This window comes from Chrysemys picta, chromosome 1, assembly GCF_011386835.1.
Source record: "Chrysemys picta bellii isolate R12L10 chromosome 1, ASM1138683v2, whole genome shotgun sequence".
Lineage (NCBI taxonomy): Eukaryota > Metazoa > Chordata > Testudines > Emydidae > Chrysemys > Chrysemys picta.
The window spans coordinates 111,590,250-111,608,941 of record NC_088791.1 but is presented as its reverse complement, the minus strand read 5'-3'; the positions used below and the strand labels follow the sequence as shown (position 1 = coordinate 111,608,941).

General features: G+C 48.2%; 1 protein-coding gene and 1 long non-coding RNA gene across 41 annotated transcripts in view; one reads left to right on the top strand and one right to left on the bottom strand.

Annotated features, from left to right (window-relative positions):
- The window catches only part of ERC1 (ELKS/RAB6-interacting/CAST family member 1), a 525,728-nt gene that overhangs the window by 14,450 nt on the left and 492,586 nt on the right, over positions 1–18,692 (bottom strand). Inside the window, exons 20-21 of one of the 40 annotated variants that reach the window (XR_010598150.1) lie at positions 10,720–11,318; positions 9,196–9,789 (exon numbers count right to left, since the gene is read on the bottom strand). The exons of 36 other annotated variants lie outside the window; for them this stretch is intronic. Coding sequence is in view for 3 of the 4 variants with exons in the window: in XM_065582436.1 (XP_065438508.1) it covers positions 9,760–9,789 (30 nt within the window). In the remaining variant the exon portion in view is untranslated. Of the gene's footprint in view, positions 1–9,195; positions 9,790–10,719; positions 11,319–18,692 lie in introns of those variants that run through there. 3 more of the 40 variants (XM_065582436.1, XM_065582405.1, XM_065582414.1) reach the window with 3 other exon arrangements.
- On the top strand, positions 729–1,972 carry LOC122173657 (uncharacterized). The gene is made up of 3 exons (XR_006174304.2): positions 729–866; positions 1,077–1,163; positions 1,833–1,972. It is a non-coding gene; the product is annotated as an uncharacterized LOC122173657 (long non-coding RNA).

The window sequence follows — 18,692 nt, the reverse complement described above, 5'->3', positions numbered from 1 at the left end:
GCCAGAGCGGTAGCTGTAATGGACCGGCCACCGAGAGGTTCAGCAGCATGCTGAACCAGTGCTGGTGCGGCCAAGCCAGTGCTATGAAGATCACCATTGCCCTGTCCTACTTGATCTTCATGAGGACCCTGGAGAGTAACAGCACTGGAGGGATGGTGTACATCATAGCCCCTGACCACGGGAACAGAAAGGCGTCCGACAGGGATCCTCTGTCCATACCTCGCATCGAACAGAAAATGGGGCATTTCCTGTTCTGCCTGGACGTGAACAGGTCCCTCTAGGGAGTTCCCCACTTGCAGAAGATGAAGCTGACCATGTCCAGATGGAGGGACCACTCATGGCAAGATGAGACGGTCCTGCTAAGGCGATCTGCCAAGGTGTTCTTGGCCCTAAGGAGGTGAGTGGCGACAAGATGGATATCGTTCTGCAGACAGAAGTCCCAGAGCTGGAGGGCTTCCTGTCAAAGGGCAGATGACCTGGCCCCACCCTGCCTATTCATATAGAAGATGGTCGCCATGTTGTTCGTGAGGACCTGCACCATCATGTTCTGTAAATGAGGTAGGAAGGCTTGGCAGGCCAGGCGAACCGCCATGAGCTCCCTGACGTTGATATGCAGGGAACAATCGTGACTGGACCAACGATCTTGTGTTTCCCCACCCTAGGTCCGATGCATCAGAGACAAGAGTAGCCGACGGGGATGGAGCCACGAAGGGGACTCCTTCCAGCACCAATGTAGGATCCTGCCACCATATGAGAGATGACAGTACACAGTCTGGAACACTGACCACCTGGTCCATGCTGTGCCGGTTGGGGACACAGACCGATGCCTGTCGGGGCCTGACGTGGAGCAGCGTGTGCCAGACCACGTAAGTGCATGCCGCCATGTGTCCCCAAAATCTCAGGCACGTGTGGGTGGTGGTGAGAAGGTGGGCTTGTATCCACAAGATGAGGTCCACTATGGCTTGGAATAGAGTCTTGGGGAGGAAGGCCCTGGCCTGAGTGGAGTCGAGGACTGCCCCGATAAATTTTATGTGCTGCACTGGGGTTAAGATTGACTTTTTCTTGTTTACCACCAGCCCCAGGTCACGACAGGTGGAACAAACCAGATTGAGATGCCTCCACACCTGATCTCAGGACCAGCCCTTTATCAACCAGTCGTCAAGGTATGGGTAAATTTGGACTCCCCGACATTGCAGGTGGCCACTGGAGCTATATATTTTGTGAATGCTCTCAGGGCCGACAAGAGACCAAAGGGCATAGCTGTGAACTGGAAATGGCGCTGGCCCAACATGAAATGGAGGAAGTGCTGGTGCCCTGGGAAAATGGAAATATGCGTCCTTTAAATTGAGGGTGGTGTACCAGTGTCCCGGATCCAGGGAGGGAATGATGGAGGCCAGGGAGACCATGCGAAATTTCAACCTCTTGAGAGACTTGTTGAGACAACACAGGTCCAAAATGGGTCTGAGGCCTCCTTTTGCTTTTGGGATGAGGAAGCAATGGGAGTAGAATCCTGTCCCAAGGGACCTCCTCCTCTATCCCAAAGCACAAGAGGTTTTTGACCTCCTGGACCAGGAATTGCAGGGTATAGTCCGACGAAATCATGTCGAGCATCCAATGGTCTGAGGTGATACAAGACCAGGCTGACCAGAAAGGGCAGAGGTGGTTGAGGAAAGAGAGGGATGGATCCAGTAGATCGACTAGAGCATCGTCCTCAGGCGCCCCCTCAAAATGGCTGCTTCTGGCCTCCCTGGTTTCTGGGAGGGTCAGGCTGCACAGCCAGGCAGGAAGATGACGGATATCTTTTCTTAGACCCCTTGTCCTTCCTCCTGTAGGAACGCGATCTGGGAGTTCCCCAGGTTCTAGAGTGCAGAGGAGGCAGAGGGTGGAATGGCTTCCTGGCCTGCTGAGGGATGTGAAGACCTGAAGAGCGGAAGGTGGCTTGGGAGTCTTTAAGGCCAAGGAGCCTCGAGTCTGTGAACTCGGAGAAGAGCCCGGCCCCATCAAATGGGAGGTCCTGAATAGTGGCCTGCATCTCTTGGGATACCCTGGAGGACTGCAACCATGAGCTGCGTCTCATGGCCACTGCAGATGTGAACACCCTGGCCGCCGAGAGAGTAGTGTCCCAGGCCATTTGAAGGACTCCCCTGGCCACCACCGTGCCTTCGTCCAACAGAGTGGCGAACTCCTGGACACGATCCTGTGGGAGGACCTCCTTGAACTTATTCAACGAGTCCCACAGGTTTAAATTATATCTGCCCAAAAGGGCCTGGTGATTCGACATCCTAAATTGAAGGCTGGCCATCAAATAAACTTTTCTGCCAAATAAATCAAGTCTTTTGGCGTCCTTATTTTTGGGGGTGCCACTAACATGGCCCTGTCTGTCCCTTTCATTCACCGCAGACACTACCAGTAATGCCGCTGGGGGTGCTTATACAGGTATTAAAACCCTAATGCAGGGACGTAATATTTATTTTCTGCTTTCTTGGAAGTTGGTGGAATAGAAGAGTGGGTTTGCCACAGTGACCTGGCAATCTTGAGGATCCCTGAGTGGATAGGCAATGTGACCCGGGCAGGGGTGTCGGCTGAAATAATATTGAAGAGCTCGTCGGCCTCTTCTGTGACTGCTTCAATCTGTAAATTCAAGTTCACAGCCACCCTTTTAAGGAGGGCCTGGTGCTCCTTAATATCATCAGGGGACTGCTTGTAAGGGATGGCTCTGTCTTCGCATCATCTGGGGACGACAACGATGACTGCATTGCCTGTGGGGGACTGTGTTCCCCTTCCTTGTCCAGGAAGAGGTCCCTGGGTGCTGGGGTCTGGTGCCCTGCCTGTGTAACAGATGTGGCATCGTGCTCCGACTGTGGTGCCATGGCTGGTTTGTCCGAGGTGGCCAGGGAGGGCTGGCGGGAGTACAGAACTGGCATCAATGGCACACCCCACAGGTTCCAATATGGCCACTGGGAGGGCCACTGCCCTTGCTGTGATGTAGCCGCGGCGTTAGCGTCTCTTGTGTTAGTGGTGAATCTCCCCTTCAAGGCAAAGGGCTGAACTCTCAGTCCAACTCAGACCACTGTCCTTCTGGCGACCACAGTGGAGCCGTCAAGGCCTGAGTCTACTGGCTGACTCTGGTAGACGACTGGTGAGGCAAGGGTGAATAATGATGCCTACTGGAGGACCGGTACGGGGGAGACGGGGGCCGTAACGACGAACTGTCCCTCCTGTGCAGGGACCAACGTCTAGGAGACCATCTGAGGGAGGGCGATTGGAGCCTTGGTGACCTGCAGCCAGAAGCTCGCTGGTACGGAGACTGGCACCTTGATTCCGATGTCCCATGCCTACTAGGCGGGAAACATGTCAAGGACATGGGTCTTCTAGCTGGAGAGCCAGGATACAGTGCCAGGGTCCGAGGTCGTGGAGATGGGATCTGCGCCTGCAGTCCAGTGACCAGGTGTACTCCACCATCCTATGAGGCCGCACCACGATTGGCTTGCCCTTAGGTGTTGGGGACTTAGCTGAGTCCGCCACCTGGTGCGGTGCCTGCGGTGTCGGTCGGCTCATTTGGTCTTTAGATGCCGGGGCCGTTTCGGGCACTGATGGCCCTGGAAGAGGCCGGGGGGGAACCCTGCCACTTCCCAGGGTTGGGGGTGGATCAGTGGCTGGGCTGGGGGGGTCTGATCTCAGCGGTACCCCCGTGAAGCCCTAAAGTGGGTGCATTGCCTGACATAGATCCTTTGCCCAAAGTCCCCTTGTCTTTCTTTTGCCTTTTCTTCGGCACCGGTGAGGGGGAACGGTGCGCTCCACACCAAAGCTGAAGTACTCGGCCTGGGATCTACAGTGGAGGGCTCTGACGTGGGACAAAGCTCAGCATCCATGAGGAGGGCCTTCAGGTGGCTATCCCGTTCCTTCTGTGTTAGAGGTCGAAAGTTTTTATGGATCCGACACTTTATCTTTCCTATGGGATTCCCCCAAACACTTCAGGCAGCTGTCATGGGAATCACTGATAGGCATTGGCCTCCCACACCTCCGACTTGAAGTGGTTTCCATTATATACAGCGTTTGCAGTTTGTTTCAATGGCTCTCAGCATCCCCATTATGCAAATTGTTCCAGTGCCCCTGGACGGTGGTGCCTAATATACTGATGCATGAGCGTGGCACTCAAGGGGGCGCTGCAGCCAACCCTATGGATACCGCTAAGGCAAAAATCTCCAACAACTGTGCACATGGGTGCGCGCACACCTAGAATGGAATCAATATGAGCAAGCACTCGAAGAAGAACCAACTCTTATACAAAGGAGACTCTCTGAACTGCTTCAATAAAGGCTACATCCATTGAACAAAGCACAGGGCAACTGAACACCTTATTGCTAGTACTTGTGAAGAAGTGGGTAGCCCCTGGAGAGATCAGGCACTCTCCTCTCGAAGCAAGCTACCACCTGTTCCTAGTGGTCCTTCTTGAGAAAACACTGCAACAGTCCTTAGGCACCAGAAATGGAAACAAGGCAAGGCCAAGCAGGACACCAAGTACTGCTCAAGGTCTGTTAATATTTAATAGTTATAATGAGAATTGTTTTTTAAAGAGTTACAAGGTTTACACTGGGATTAAAATGTCCAAAAGATTGGGGATAAGATTACTGTAAGCATCAGCATGTGACAGATGTTAACTCCCGCCCAGAAGACCAGGTGTATGATTTGATGGAGGTCCTTGTAGGGTAAGTGAGTTCAAATTACACTGTCCTCTGCTGAAAACAAGTCTAGGGAGATTTGGGGTAAATTAAATGTGTTCAAAGGGAGAAAAAAAGAGTAAAGTAAGAGAGCGACAGCATGGAAGTCAGGGCTGAAGCTCTGGTCAAACAAGTTTTGGTACCGTTGGATACCTCTAAGAAAGTAATGAAGATGTTTAGAGGATAGAAAATGAGGAACCTAAAAAACCAAATGATGTAGTGTGGGGAGTTGAAGAAAACTAGGTAGTTATTGACATTTATGGAATCTTTCACTTCCCATATTACGGAATTGTGCTATTGTACAGAATCTAGGTTTAGAGCAGAGCATAATCACTAGCAAATGAAGCTCAAATAAGACAAGTGGTACCAGAGAGGCAGCTGTGATTATCATCTGATGGCCGATTCTTGGGACTGTAAAAAAACAACTGAGGATTAAGCCAAAATTATTTATGAAGATTCTAAGGTTTGATTCTTCCTCAAAAATAAAATAAAAGAACCAACCTTCTATTACAATGGACTATACCAAGTATAAAGATTTGTTTATTGAAGGAAGTCATCACTGTTCTTATTATCCTATAGCTATTTATAAAGCTTGACTGTATCTTGTAAGACAGTTTTATCTCCCTTCATTCCTGTTCTAAAGTTAAAAACATTGTTATTGGTTGGTATTGTATTATTTTAATTTAAAAGTAATGGAGATTCTAGTATTTAAGAAATACAAAGTAGATTGTCACAGGTTCTTTCCACCTGCCCAAGCCCAAAGCCTTAATGAAATTGGCAGATATGGATAACTATAGCTAATTACATTAGATAACCTCTATATTAATTCTTCTTCCTTGAATTTTGAAAATACTGGTTACGCTCTGCAAATAAGTATGGATTAGTGTAATTATTATTACTAATACTTTTTTTTTTTTTTTTTTTTTTTTTTTACACAGAGTCCACAAGTTGGCCGGGCCTTAAAATACAGTACATCCTTCCCTAAAGAGATTACAAACTAAGAATACAAATGACATAGCAGGGGGTAGGCGGAAGGAAGGTAAGCTAACAGGAAAGAAGGCAGAGAAGCATGACAGGGTAAACTAGGTAAAATAATGTGGTAGCTCAGTAAGGGCTAGTGTAAAGTAGAGTAGAATAAAGATTTTTTTAATCAAAATAATTAAAAGTCTTTGTTGACTAATTTTGTAGAAGAAGAAGTCAGTTTTAAGGGAAGTTCTGAATGAGGAAAGGGTAGTTTATGTAGTAACTATATATAAATTATGTTTATTCTTGCTTTCACTATTTTTTCCATGACGTATGTTAAAATATATTTGTTTTATATGTTCAAAATTCATTAAGGATATATGCAGTGTTGAAATGTTAGCTTAAATTAAAGTGTTTTGGTATCCTGTGGCATGAAAGGCATTATAAATAGTAAGTGCAGAATATATTTTGGTTAAAAAACTGGAATTCACTTACAGTAACTGAATTCGGTTATACTGAAACTTTGCTGCTAGTAAAATTAAGTTAAAGACACAAATTGTGCCTCTAGGAATGCAATAATTCCTATCTGTCTGATGATGAAGGTGGTAAGTGGTGCAGCCAAGAAGAAATATCACCTCCCTTCTTTGTTTGTATTTTACCCACAAATCCTGAAACAAAATCCAGTTGAGCAAGGGAAGGGTAGAATGGGCTCTGGCATTTTTCTTCAAGCTGGAAAGTTACCTGTGCATGGGTTAACAGCTTTTAAGGGAAAAAGGTGGAAGGATCAGATAGTCATGCTTATGCAGCCATACAGGGTGAGGGTACAGTGTGGTGTATTTCTAATACATATGTCTACCAAGGCAGAGGACCTACCCCCACATCTAGGTCCTGTTACAGACACATTTACTTTCAGAGGCCTGTTCTTTCTGAATTGTTAGCGTTTGTTGGCATTTGAAAGTTAATTTGGATTAAGGTTGGTGTGAATTTAAAGTACAATAGCTATTCCTGAATAACAAGAGTGCTTTGTTCCTGTTTAGCTTAATCCATTTCAAAGCGGAACAAGCTAAACAGGAACAAGGCATACTTAGTTCAGAATAAGGGTATGTCTACATTACGAAATTAGGTTGAATTTATAGAAGCCGGTTTTATAGAAATCGATTGTATACAGCCGACTGTGCGTGTCCCCACATAAAATGCTCTAAGTGCATTAAGTCGGTGGACCGCGTCCACAGTACCGAGGCTAGCGTCGACTTCTGAAGCATTGCACTATGGGTAGCTATCCCACAGTTCCCGCAGTCTCCGCCGCCCACTGGAATTCTGGGTTGAGATCCCAATGCCTGAATCATGCAAAACAGTGTTGCGGGGGGTTCTGGGTACATGTCGTCAGGCCCCTCCCCCTCCGTCAGAGCAACGGCAGACAATCGATTTGCTGGGTTATTACCTGGGTTACCTGTGCAGACAACATACCACACCAAGCATGGAGCCCGCTCAGCTCAGTGTCACCATATGTCATCTGGGTGCCGGCAGACATGGTACTGCATTGCTACACAGCAGCAGCCCCTTGCCTTTTGGCAGTAGATGGTGTATTACGACTGGTATCCGTCGTCGTCATACTGCAGTTCGATCAGATGATGGCTGAAACTCCGTACGTCTCCCAGTCATATTCTGCTGCCTTCCCAATGATGATGGTGGCTATTAGTCGTAGTACACTATTTTCTGCCAAGCGCCCAGTATTTTCTGCCAAGCACTCAGAAGATGTCGAGGGCTATCAGTTATGCTGCACCATCGGCTGCCAGCTTAAGATGTAAAAAATAGATTTGTTCTGTATTCATTTGCTTCCCCCTTCCTCCGTGAAATCAACGGCCTGCTAAACTCAGGGTTTTGAGTTCAATCTTTGGGGGGGACATTCTGTGTGACAGTTGTTTGTGTTTCTCCCTGATGCACAGCCACCTTTGTTGATTTTAATTCCCTGTACCTGTACGCCATGTCATCACTCGCCCCTCCCTCCCTCCCTCTGTCAGACAATAGTTTTGCGCCTTTTTTCAGACCAGACGCCATAGCACTGGGATCATGGAGCCCGCTCAGATCACCAGGGCAATTATGAGCACTATGAACACCACATGCATTGTCCTGGAGTATATGCAGAGCCAGGACATGCCAAAGCAAAACCAGGACCAGCCCATGAGGCGATTGCAATGCGGCGACGAGAGTGATGAGGAAATTGACATGGACATAGACCTCACAGTAGGTATAGGCCCCAGCAATGTGTAAATCATGGTGTTACTGGGGCAGGTTCATGCCGTGGAACGCCGATTCTGGGCCCGGGAAACAAGCACAGACTGGTGGGACCGCATCGTGTTGCAGGTGTGGTATGATTCCCAGTGGCTGCGAAACTTTCGCATGCGTAAGGGCATGTTCATGGAACTTTGTGATTTGCTTTCCCCTGCCCTGAAGCTCCAGAATACCAGGATGAGAGCAGCCCTCACAGTTGAGAAGCGAGTAGCGATAGCCCTGTGGAAGCTTGCAATGCCAGACAGCTACCGGTCAGTCAGGAATCAATTTGGAGTGGGCAAATCTACTGTGGGGGCTGCTGTAATCCAAGTTGCCAGAGCAATCAAAGACCTGGTGATATCAAGGGTAGTGACTCTGGGAAACGTGCAGGCCATAGTGGATGGCTTTGCTGCAATGGGATTCCCAAACTGTCGTGGGGTGATAGATGGAACCCATATCCCTATCTTGTCACTGGAGCACCAAGCCATTGACTACATAAACCGCAAGAGGTACTTTTCAATGCTGCTGCAAGCCCTGGTGGATCACAAGGGACGTTTCACCAACATCAACGTGGGATGGCCGGGAAAGGTACATGATGCTCGCGTCTTCAGGCGTCTCTGGTCTGTTTCGAAAGCTGGAGGAAGAGACTTCCTTCCCGGACCAGAAAATAACCATTGGGGATGTTGAAATGCCTATCATGATCCTTGGGGACCCAGCCTACCCCTTAATGCCATGGCTCATGAAGCTGTACACAGGCAGCCTGGACAGTAGTCAGGACCTGTTCAACTACAGGCTGAGCAAGTGCCGAATGGTGGTGGAATGTGCATTTGGACGTTTAAAAGCGCGCTGGTGCAGCTTACTGACTCGCTCAGACCCCAGCGAAAAGAATATCCCCATTGTTATTGCTGCTTGCTGTGCGCTCCACAATATCTGTGAGAGTAAGGGGAAGACATTTATGGCGGGGTGGGAGGTTGAGGCAAATCGCCTGGCCGCTGATTACGCGCAGCCAGACACCAGGGCGGTTAGAAGAGCACAGCAGGGCGCGGTGCACATCAGAGAAGCTTTGAAAATGAGTTTTGTGACTGGCCAGGCTACAGTGTGAAACTTCTGTTTGTTTCTCCTTGATGAACCCTCCACCTCCCCCACTCGGTTCACTCTACTTCCCTGTAAACCAACCACCCCACCCTCCCCTCCCCCCTTCGAGCACCACTTGCAGAGGCAATAAAGTCAGTGTTACTTCACATTCATGCATTCTTTATTAATTCATCACACAACTAGGGGGATAATTGCCAAGGTAGCCTGGGATGGGTGGGGGAGGAGGGAAGGAAAAGGACACACTGCAGTTTAAAACTTTAACTCTTATTGAAGGCCAGCCTTCTGATGCTTGGGCAATCATCTGGGGTGGAGTGACTGGGTGGCCGGAGGCCCCCCCACCGTGTTCTTGGGCATCTGGGTGAGGAGGCTATGGAACTTGGGGAGGAGGGCTGTTGGTTACACAGGGGCTGCAGCGGCGGTCTCTGCTCCTGCTGCCTTTCCTGCAGCTCAACCATACGCTGGAGCATATAAGTTTGATGCTCCAGCAGCCGGAGCATCGACTCTTGCCTTCTGTCTGCAAGCTGACGCCACCTATCATCTTCATCCCGCAATTCATCCCGCCACCTCTTCTCTCGTTCATATTGTGCTTTTCTGTAGTCTGACATTGACTGCCTCCACGCATTCTGCTGTGCTCTGTCAGCGTGGGAGGACATCTGGAGCTTCGAGAACATATCATCCTGAGTTCACTGTTTTCTCCTTCTAATCTTCGCTAGCCTCTGTGAAGGAGAAACATTTGCAGCTGGTGGAGGAGAAGGGAGAGGTGGTTAAAAAAAGACACATTTTAGAGAACAATGGGTACACTCTTTCACGTTAAATTTTGCTGTTCACATTACACAGCACATGTGCTTTCATTACAAGGTCGCATTTCTCCTCTTATATTGAGGGCCTGCCGGTTTGGTGTGAGAGATCACTCACGCAGTGCCAGGCAACAGAATTCGGCTTGCACGCAGCCATGGTAAGCCACAGTCTTTTGGCTTTTTTAACCTTCTTAACATGTGGGGATGGTTTCAAACAGTAGTGCCCGCATTTCCCATACCAAGCACCCATTGGGTTGGCCATTTAAAATGGGTTTGTAATGTAAAAGGAGGGGCTGCGGTTTCCGGGTTAACATGCAGCACAAACCCAACTACCCTCCCCCCCACACCCAATTTTCTGGGATGATCACTTCACCCCTCCCTGCTACCGCGTGGCTAACAGTGGGGAACATTTCTGTTCAGCCGAGCAGGAACGGGCACCTCTGAATGTCCCCTTAATAAAATCACCCCATTTCAACCAGGTGACCGTGAACGATATAACTGTCCTGAGGATAACAAAGGGAGATAACGAATGGATGTTGTCTGCATGCCAGCAAACACCGGGACCATACATGCTGCCATGCTTCGTTATGCAGTGATTCCAGACTACGTGCTACTGGCCTGGCGTGGTAAAGTGTCCTACCATGGCAGACGGGATAAGGCAGCCCTCCCTAGAAACCTTTTGCAAAGGCTTTGGGAGTACATGAAGGAGAGCTTTCTGGAGATGTCCCTGGAGGATTTCCGCTCCATCCCCATACACGTTAACAGACTTTTCCAGTAGCTGTACTGGCCGCGATTGCCAGGGCAAATTAATCATTAATTATTAAACACGCTTGCTTTTAAACCATGTGTAAAATTTACAAAGGTACACTCACCAGAGGTCCCCTGTCAGGGTCTGGGAGCACGCCTTGGGTGAGTTCGGGGGTTACTGGTTCCAGGTCCAGGGTGATAAACATATCCTGGCTGTTGGGGAAACCGGTTTCTCCGCTTCCTTGCTGCTGTGAGCTATCTTCATTGTCTTCATCATCATCATCTTCCACGTACCCCGAACCCGCTTCCCTGTTGCGTGTTTCTCTATTGACGGAGTCATAGCACACGGTTGGGGTAGTGGTGGCTGCACCCCCTAGGATCACATGCAGCTCTGCGTAGAAGCAGCATGTTTGCGGCTCTGCCCCGGACCTTCCGTTTGCCTCTCTGGCTTTGTGGTAAGCTTGCCTTAGCTCCTTAATTTTCACGCGGCACTGCTGTGCGTCCCAGTTATGGCCGTTGTCCTTCATGGCCTTTGAGACCTTTTCTAATATTTTGCCATTTTGTTTACTGCTACAGAGTTCAGCTAGCACTGATTCATCTCCCCATATGGCGAGCAGATCCCGTACCTCCCGTTCGGTCCATGATGGAGCTCTTTTGCGATCCTGGGTCTCCATCATGGTTACCTGTGCTGATGAGCTCTGCGTGGTCACCTGTGCTCTCCTCGCTGGGCAAATAGGAAATGAAATTCAAAAGTTCGCGGGGCTTTTCCTGTCTACCTGGTCAGTGCATCTGAGTTAAGAGTGCTGTCCAGAGCGGTCACAATGAAGCATTGTGGGATAGCTCCCGGAGGCCAATAACGTCGAATTCCATCCACACTACCCCAATTCCGACCCGCAAAGGCCGATTTTAGCGCTAATCCCCTCGTCAGAGGTGGAGTAAAGAAACCGGTTTAAAGGGCCCTTTAAGTAAAAAAAAAGGGCTTCATCTTGTGAATGTGTCCAGTCTTAATTCGAATTAACGCTGCTAAATTCGACCTAAAATCGTAGTGTAGACCAGGCCTAAGAGTGTCCACATAGAGAGAAATAGCTATTCTGAATAGAATAGAAATAGCTATTCTGGAATAACTCCATGTGTAGACAAGTTCTTCCATTAGCCTCCTATAATTTAGCTGCTGAGTTGGTGCTTCATTTTTTTGGACTATAATTCCGCCCTTGAGCCAAAAGTTCAAGGAAACAAGTTCAAACATTACAAAAGAAGAAAACCAGAGCAAAAATCTTCTGGCTAGAAATCAGGATAGAGCTCGCTGCCCCACAAAACACCCTTTCAACAGAATACATCTTCCATTGGTGTGTGTATGTACTGGACACACATCTGAGAGTATATATATGTGGAGCTCTTTTATGACCTGAAAATCAAAAAGCAATCCTACAAAAAGTGGAAACCTTTACAACTTCCTAATGATGAGTACCAAGGAATAGCACAAGTATGTAGGGACAAAATCAGAAAGGGTAAGACACAAGTGAATTATACCTAGCAAGGGAAATAAAAAGCAGTCCCATGGCTCGTGATTGGCTCTCCACCCTATATAAACTTAAGGGGAGTTCCAGGAAGCGTCCAGGCAACAGTATGGATACCCTATAGCTGCCATGACCATAGGCGCCAACTTTCTGGGCGCTGGTGGGTGCCCGTGCCCCTCGCCCCTTTCCCCACCCCATCCCCGCCCCAACCCTGCCCCCATTCCAACCCCATCCCAAAAATCCCGCCCCTCCCTGCCCCTATTGGATCCCTTTCCCAAATCCCCGCCCTGGCCCCGCCACTTCCCCCAGTGCCCCGGGTTCCCCCTCCTCCCCCCTCCCTCCCTGCCCCACGAATCAGCTGTGTCACAGCGCAAGTGCTGGGAGGGAGGGGGGAGAAGCAGGACGCGGCGGCTTGCACAGGGGAAGAGGTGGAGGTAAGCTGGAGCAGGGGGGTGGGGCGTGGCAATGGGGAGATGCCAGTGGGTGCTGAGCACACATCAATTTTTTTCCATGGGTGCTCCAGCCCTGGAGAACCCACAGAGTCAACGCCTATGGCCATGACCATTCCTGACTCTGACCTTCGCTTGATCTGGGCTTTGCCTTCTGACTTAGACTCTGAAACCTGACTCAGACTCTGACTCTCTGTATCGACCCTGGCCTGGAACCTGACTACACACTCCTCTGCTACTCCCTGCCTCAGGTTTGCCACTGCTCTGACCCTTCGTCTTGAATGCCTGTGTGGGATCCTGACAGGTTGCGGGACCACTCTAGCCCATGCTGACGGCTTACCCTGGGGCAGCATGGAGGCAGTGGGCCATTCACTGCTCAGCATGCCCCAGAGGGTATTGGAGCTGCCCAAACAGGTGGACTACTCACAGGAGGAGCTCCCCATGTCTTGAACCAAGAAGGACTATAAGCAGTATGCTGATTGCCAGTGCTAGGAAGGTCCAGCATTTACCGTTGGCCAAAAAGTGCAACTGGCCATGTCATAAACTGGACCACCAATATCTCAGGCCATATCCCATCAGCCAGGTAATCAATTCAGGGACTATGAAGCTTCAGTTACTCAGATCCCACAAACTATAACCAGTGTTTCACGTATCCTTGTTAAAACCCTACATTAACAATCCAATTGCTTAGCAGGCTCTACCACCACTCCTTCTAGTGCAGATCCAAGGACATGATGAGTATGTGGTCCAAGAGATACTGGTCTCAAAAACTGGACACGGCTCCCTCTGGTACCTTGTGGACTGGAAGGGGTACGGGCCATAAGAGCGTTCCTGGGAGCACATGTCCCAATTCCATGCCCCTGACCTTGTGGCAGCATTCCCTGAAGCCCATCCAAACAAACCTGGGTTGGCAGCAGGCACTTTGTGTGTGGGGGGGTAATGTAAGGCCCTGTGGGGCTGGAACCCAGGCCTGCAGAGCTGCTAGGCAGTTGGCATCTCCATGCTGCCACCTAGTGGCAGCTGTAACTGGCATGCACTTCACAGCCCATGACCTGCTGCAGAGACAGACCATAGGAAGTCCCACCTCAAGGGGTCTGCGACAGCAGCCTCATGGCTTCTGATTGGCTCCCTACCCTATATAAAATTAAGGGACATTTCAGGGAGTGCCCAGTCAACTGTGTATATTTCCTGTACCTGCCATGTCCATTCCTTGCTCCTGAACTCTTGGCTTGCATCTTAGCTTGATCTGGACTTCATCTTCAGACTTGGACCCTAAGACCTGACTCAGATTCTGGTCCTGGGTATCAACCCTGACCTGGAACCTGACTATGCACTCCTTTGCTCCTTCTTGCCTCAGGTTTGTCCCTACTCTGACCTTGGCATTGATGGCCTGTGTTGGGATCTTGACATCTTGGTGCCAACTGGCAGAGAACAAGGAGGTGCACAAGATTTTACAGGGATCACCTGGGTTGGATACTTGCATAATAGTTCATTGAAGGGTGGCATGTAAGGTTTCTACTGAGAGTCAGTAGCCCACAGGTCAACATAATCATTGCAAAATGTATGTATTCATAATATTTAAGGAGTTATGTATCTATACTGAAAATTATGTTGGACTTCTAGTCTTTAAGGCCAGAAGAGACCATTATGATCATGTAGTCTGACCTCCTATACGTTGCAGGCCACAGAACCTTATCCACCCACTCCTATTCTCAGGGTCTTGGAGTTAAGGCAGATCACCAGAAGGTGACATACCTTAGAAATGTTCCTTTCTGGCAGGAGATAACAGACACTTATCTTCCTGTCTGGCTATGTGGGTATTGCATTCTGTATACCTCACACTGTATGCCTATTTGCATACCAAGTCAGCTGCTAAAAGAGAGATTGCAAAATCTACAAGAAAGGAATTCTACAAAATTAAAAACAGCAGGGGGTTTCCTATTTCTGAATAAAGCGAAAAGATGGGACTGGTATATCTTGGGGGGCAAAAAAACCACACTGGATCCTTTGCCTGGGAGGCATGCTGAATATTTGTCTCATGAAAGGATCACAGGCAGCTTGGCTGTAAAATACTGTGGGGATTTTGGGTGCGCAATATTCCACAAGACATGAGAGTATCTTGTTAATTAAGTCTAGGTTTTATGATTTTGTTTTATATATACCCCTTTGTTTCCAGTACTTCTGCTTGCTACTACTTGAGTCTCTATGCTTTGTTAAATAAACTGATACTGATTTCACTATAAATGAATCAAAGCGCTGTGTGTTAAGCAGAGCAGTGATCTGGGGTGGAAATGATAAGCTGGCATGTGCTGTTTCTTTGGAAGCAGCAAATCTGTGAATACTGTGAGTGTCCAATGGAACGGGGCTGGATACGCTGAGGAGATACTTGGAGGGTTGGGATGTGCCTGTTGCTAACCAGATGAGTAAACGCAGGAACTGTGAGGCCTAGAAGGGAGTGCTTGTGTTGCCCTGGCCTGTGGAATTGGGGAACTGACCCACAACAGACACACAAAGGCTTCCTCACACTAAAGGCAGGTGCTCAATCCTGGGTACCCCTGGGAAATGTCATAGTGGGTGCAAAAATTGGTTGAAAGACTGTATTCAAGGAGTAGTTATTCAATGGTTTGCTGTCAAACTCAGGGAGGGGAGGAGGACATATCTAGTGCGGTCCTGCAGGGGTGTGTCCTGAGTCCACTACTTTTCAATATTTTCATTAATGACTTGGATAATAAGGTAGAGCGTATACTCATACAATTTGTGAATGACACCAAACTGGAAGGGTTGCAAGCATGTTGGACAGCAGGATTGAAATTTAAAAAGACACTGACAAATCAGAAAACTGGTATGAAATCAACAAGATGAAATTCAATAAAGCCAAGTGCAAAGTACTGCACTTAAGAAGAAAAAAATAAATAAATGCACAAGTTCAGTGTTCCCTCTAATTTTTCCCATCCATGTGTGGAATGAATTTTCTTATGTGCACCAATCACATCACCTCCATATTGGTTCACATAACAAAATTCATGTGGTGGGGGTGGGGCTGAGGGGTTCGTAGTATCAGGCCTGGGGCAGAGGGTTGGGGTATTGGAGTGAGAACTCCAGGATGGGGCCAGGGATGAGGGGCTCAGGGCTGGGGCTAGGGTGCAGGCTCTGGGGTGGGGCCAGGGATGAGTAGTTTGGGGTGCAGGTTGTCCCAGGGCTACGGCAGGGAGAGAGGACTCCCTCCAGCTCTCTCTTCCCACAGCAGCACCTCGTCGGGTGGGGAGAGGCATCTCTCCCTGCTTTGGCAGCTCTGGAGCTGGGGCCATGGGATAGCTGCCTCTCCCACAGCTGTGGCAGGTCTGGGCCGGGGCTGGGTTGGGGCCGTGGGAGGGGCACATCTCCCCCAGGCATGGCAGGTCCCAGGCTGGGCTGGGTTGGGTCCAGGGCTGGGGGAGAGGAATTGCTCCCCGCCGCAGCCCTGAGCACCTGTGTGGTGCTTAATAGGCGGCTGTGCAGCCGCACAGCTTAGAGGAGACTTAGTGCACAACTACAAAATGGGGAAAACTGGCTAGGTGATAATGCAGATGGAAAGGAGCCGGGGGCTGTAATGGATCATAAATTGAATATCAGTCACCAATGTGATGCAGTTGCAAAAATGGCTAATATCACTCTGAAGTGTATTAACAGGAGTGTCATATGTAAGACACGGGAGGTAACTGTCCCGCTCTATTTGGCACTGATGAGGCCTCAGCTGGAGTACTGTGTCCAGTTGTGGGTGCTACACTTTAAGAAAGATGTGGACAAATTGGAGACAGTCCAGAGGAGAGCAACCAAAATAATAAAAGGTTTAGAAAACCTGATCTGTGAGGAAAGCTTAAAAAAACCCCACCCTGGGTATATTTAGTCTTGAGAAAAGAATTGTGAGGGGAGAAAACCTTATAACAGTATTCAAAATATATTAAGGGCTGTTATAATGAGGATGGTGATCAATTGTTCTTCAAGTCCAATGTAGGTCAAACAAGAAGTAATTGGGTTAATCTGCAGCAAGGGAGATTTAGGTTAGATATTAGGAAAAACTTTCTAACTATAAGGATAGCTAGAATAGGCTTCCAAGGGAGATTATGGAATCCCCATCACTGGAGGTTTTAATGAACAGGTAGGAAAACAGTCTGTCAGGGATGGTCTAAGTTTGGTTGATCCTCTCTCCGTGCAGCGGGCTGGACTAGGTGACTTCCTAAGGTCCATAGGTCCATTCAAGCTCTAAATTTCTGATTATATATAACAAAGTGGATAACTTAGGGCTTAGCCATATGAACAGTTACACTCCAGTATGGCAAGCTGTGGTGTAAATCTACCATGCACTAACTGTCTGTGTGAATCCTGCTGCTACACACTAAGAAGTTCTGTAGTATGCTTTTATCTATCCTGCTTTGAAACAGGACAAGATCAAAGAGCACTATAGAATTTCTGGTGTGTGGCAGACTAGTGTATGGTAGGGGTTTACACCCCAGTTTGCTGAGCACCAACTGTTCATATAGACAAGTCCTTAGTCAAAAAATGGCATTCATATTTCCATGTCAGGTGAGGATAAAACAAACTGGGCCAAATTTATTTCTGGAATTAACATACTATGCTTATACCAAAGATGAATTTTGTTTAGTAGATTTATGTATTTTGTGCAACACAGCAGCAGCATTAAAAATTAAACAGAAGAGTTACTAAGAAGAATATAAAAAATGAGAGCAGAGGGTTGTGAGGATGAGGAACTGCAGTATGATGCAGTAAGAGGGAAAAAGCACCCAGTGAAGGGTTAAGGAGCATGTGTCCTGGTTAGAGTTGGGAGAGAGGAAGAGGACTTTTGCAATTGGTATCAAGATATGAACTCTATGTTGTACTATGTGTGGAAATATTAGCACTGTGACTGCACAAGTCTGGGTTTGCTCCAGGGCAAATCTATTATGCTGCATTCCAGCTAGCACCCCAGAAAAGGTGTTTGACACATCGTTGAAGGACTGTCACTGAGAAGCCATCAAGACTGCAATCTGGGGCCATCAACTTTGATTGATTTATTATTGATTTATTATTGTATTTCAGTAGTGCCTATGACTACTAGATGTAGACAAGAACAAATGGATATAAACTGGACACTAGGAAGTTTAGACTTGAAATTAGATGAAGGTTTCTAACCATTAGAGGCGTGAAGTTCTGGAACAGCCTTCCCAGAGGAGTAGTGGGGGCAAAAGACATATCTGGCTTCAAGACTAAGCTTGGTAAGTTTATGGAGGGGATGGTATGATGGGATAGCCTAATTTTGGCAATTAATTGATCTTTGATTATTAGCAGGTAAATATACCCATTGGTCTGTGATGGGATGTTAGATGGGGTGGGATCTGAGTTACTACAGAGAATTCTTTCCTGGATGCTGGCTGGTGAGTCTTGCCCACATGCTCAGGGTTTAACCGATCGCCATATTTGGGGTCGGGAAGGAATTTTCCTCCAGGGCAGATTGGCAGAGGCCCTGGAGGTTTTTCGCCTTCCTCTGCAGCGTGGGGTACGGGTCACTTGCTGGAGGATTCTCTGCACCTTGAGGTCTTTAAACCATGATTTGAGGACTTCAATAACTTAGACATAGGTTAGGGGTTTGATACAGGAGTGGATGGGTGAGATTCTGTGGCCTGCATTGTGCAGGAGGTCAGACTAGATTATCATAATGGTCCCTTCTGACCTTAAAGTCTATGAGTCTAAGACTCCACTGTGTTAGGTGCTATACAAACACAGCACAAAACGGTGGTCCCTGCCCAGAAAGTTTACAGTCTAGATTGTCTCTCAACTACTGGCCCACCCTCATGGAACAATGCTTTTTCAACAGAAAGGCCTGCTGGAGGAGCGGGAGTGAAACAGGACTGGGATCTACAGAATCTCAGCTTGAGCACATCACACAGAGACAGAGGCCCCATTTAAGAGTGGGGTTCTGCTCTGTGCAGGGGACTAGCCATCACCATATGTAAAAAAGGACTTTCAGGAGACAGAGGGCAGGATAAACTCTGCTCAGGCTGAAATGCTGATGAACCACAAACTCACAAGAAGGGGTAAGCTCAGTCTAGGGGAGGGAGTGTCTCAGCACTTGTTTTATTTCTATATCTAGATCTA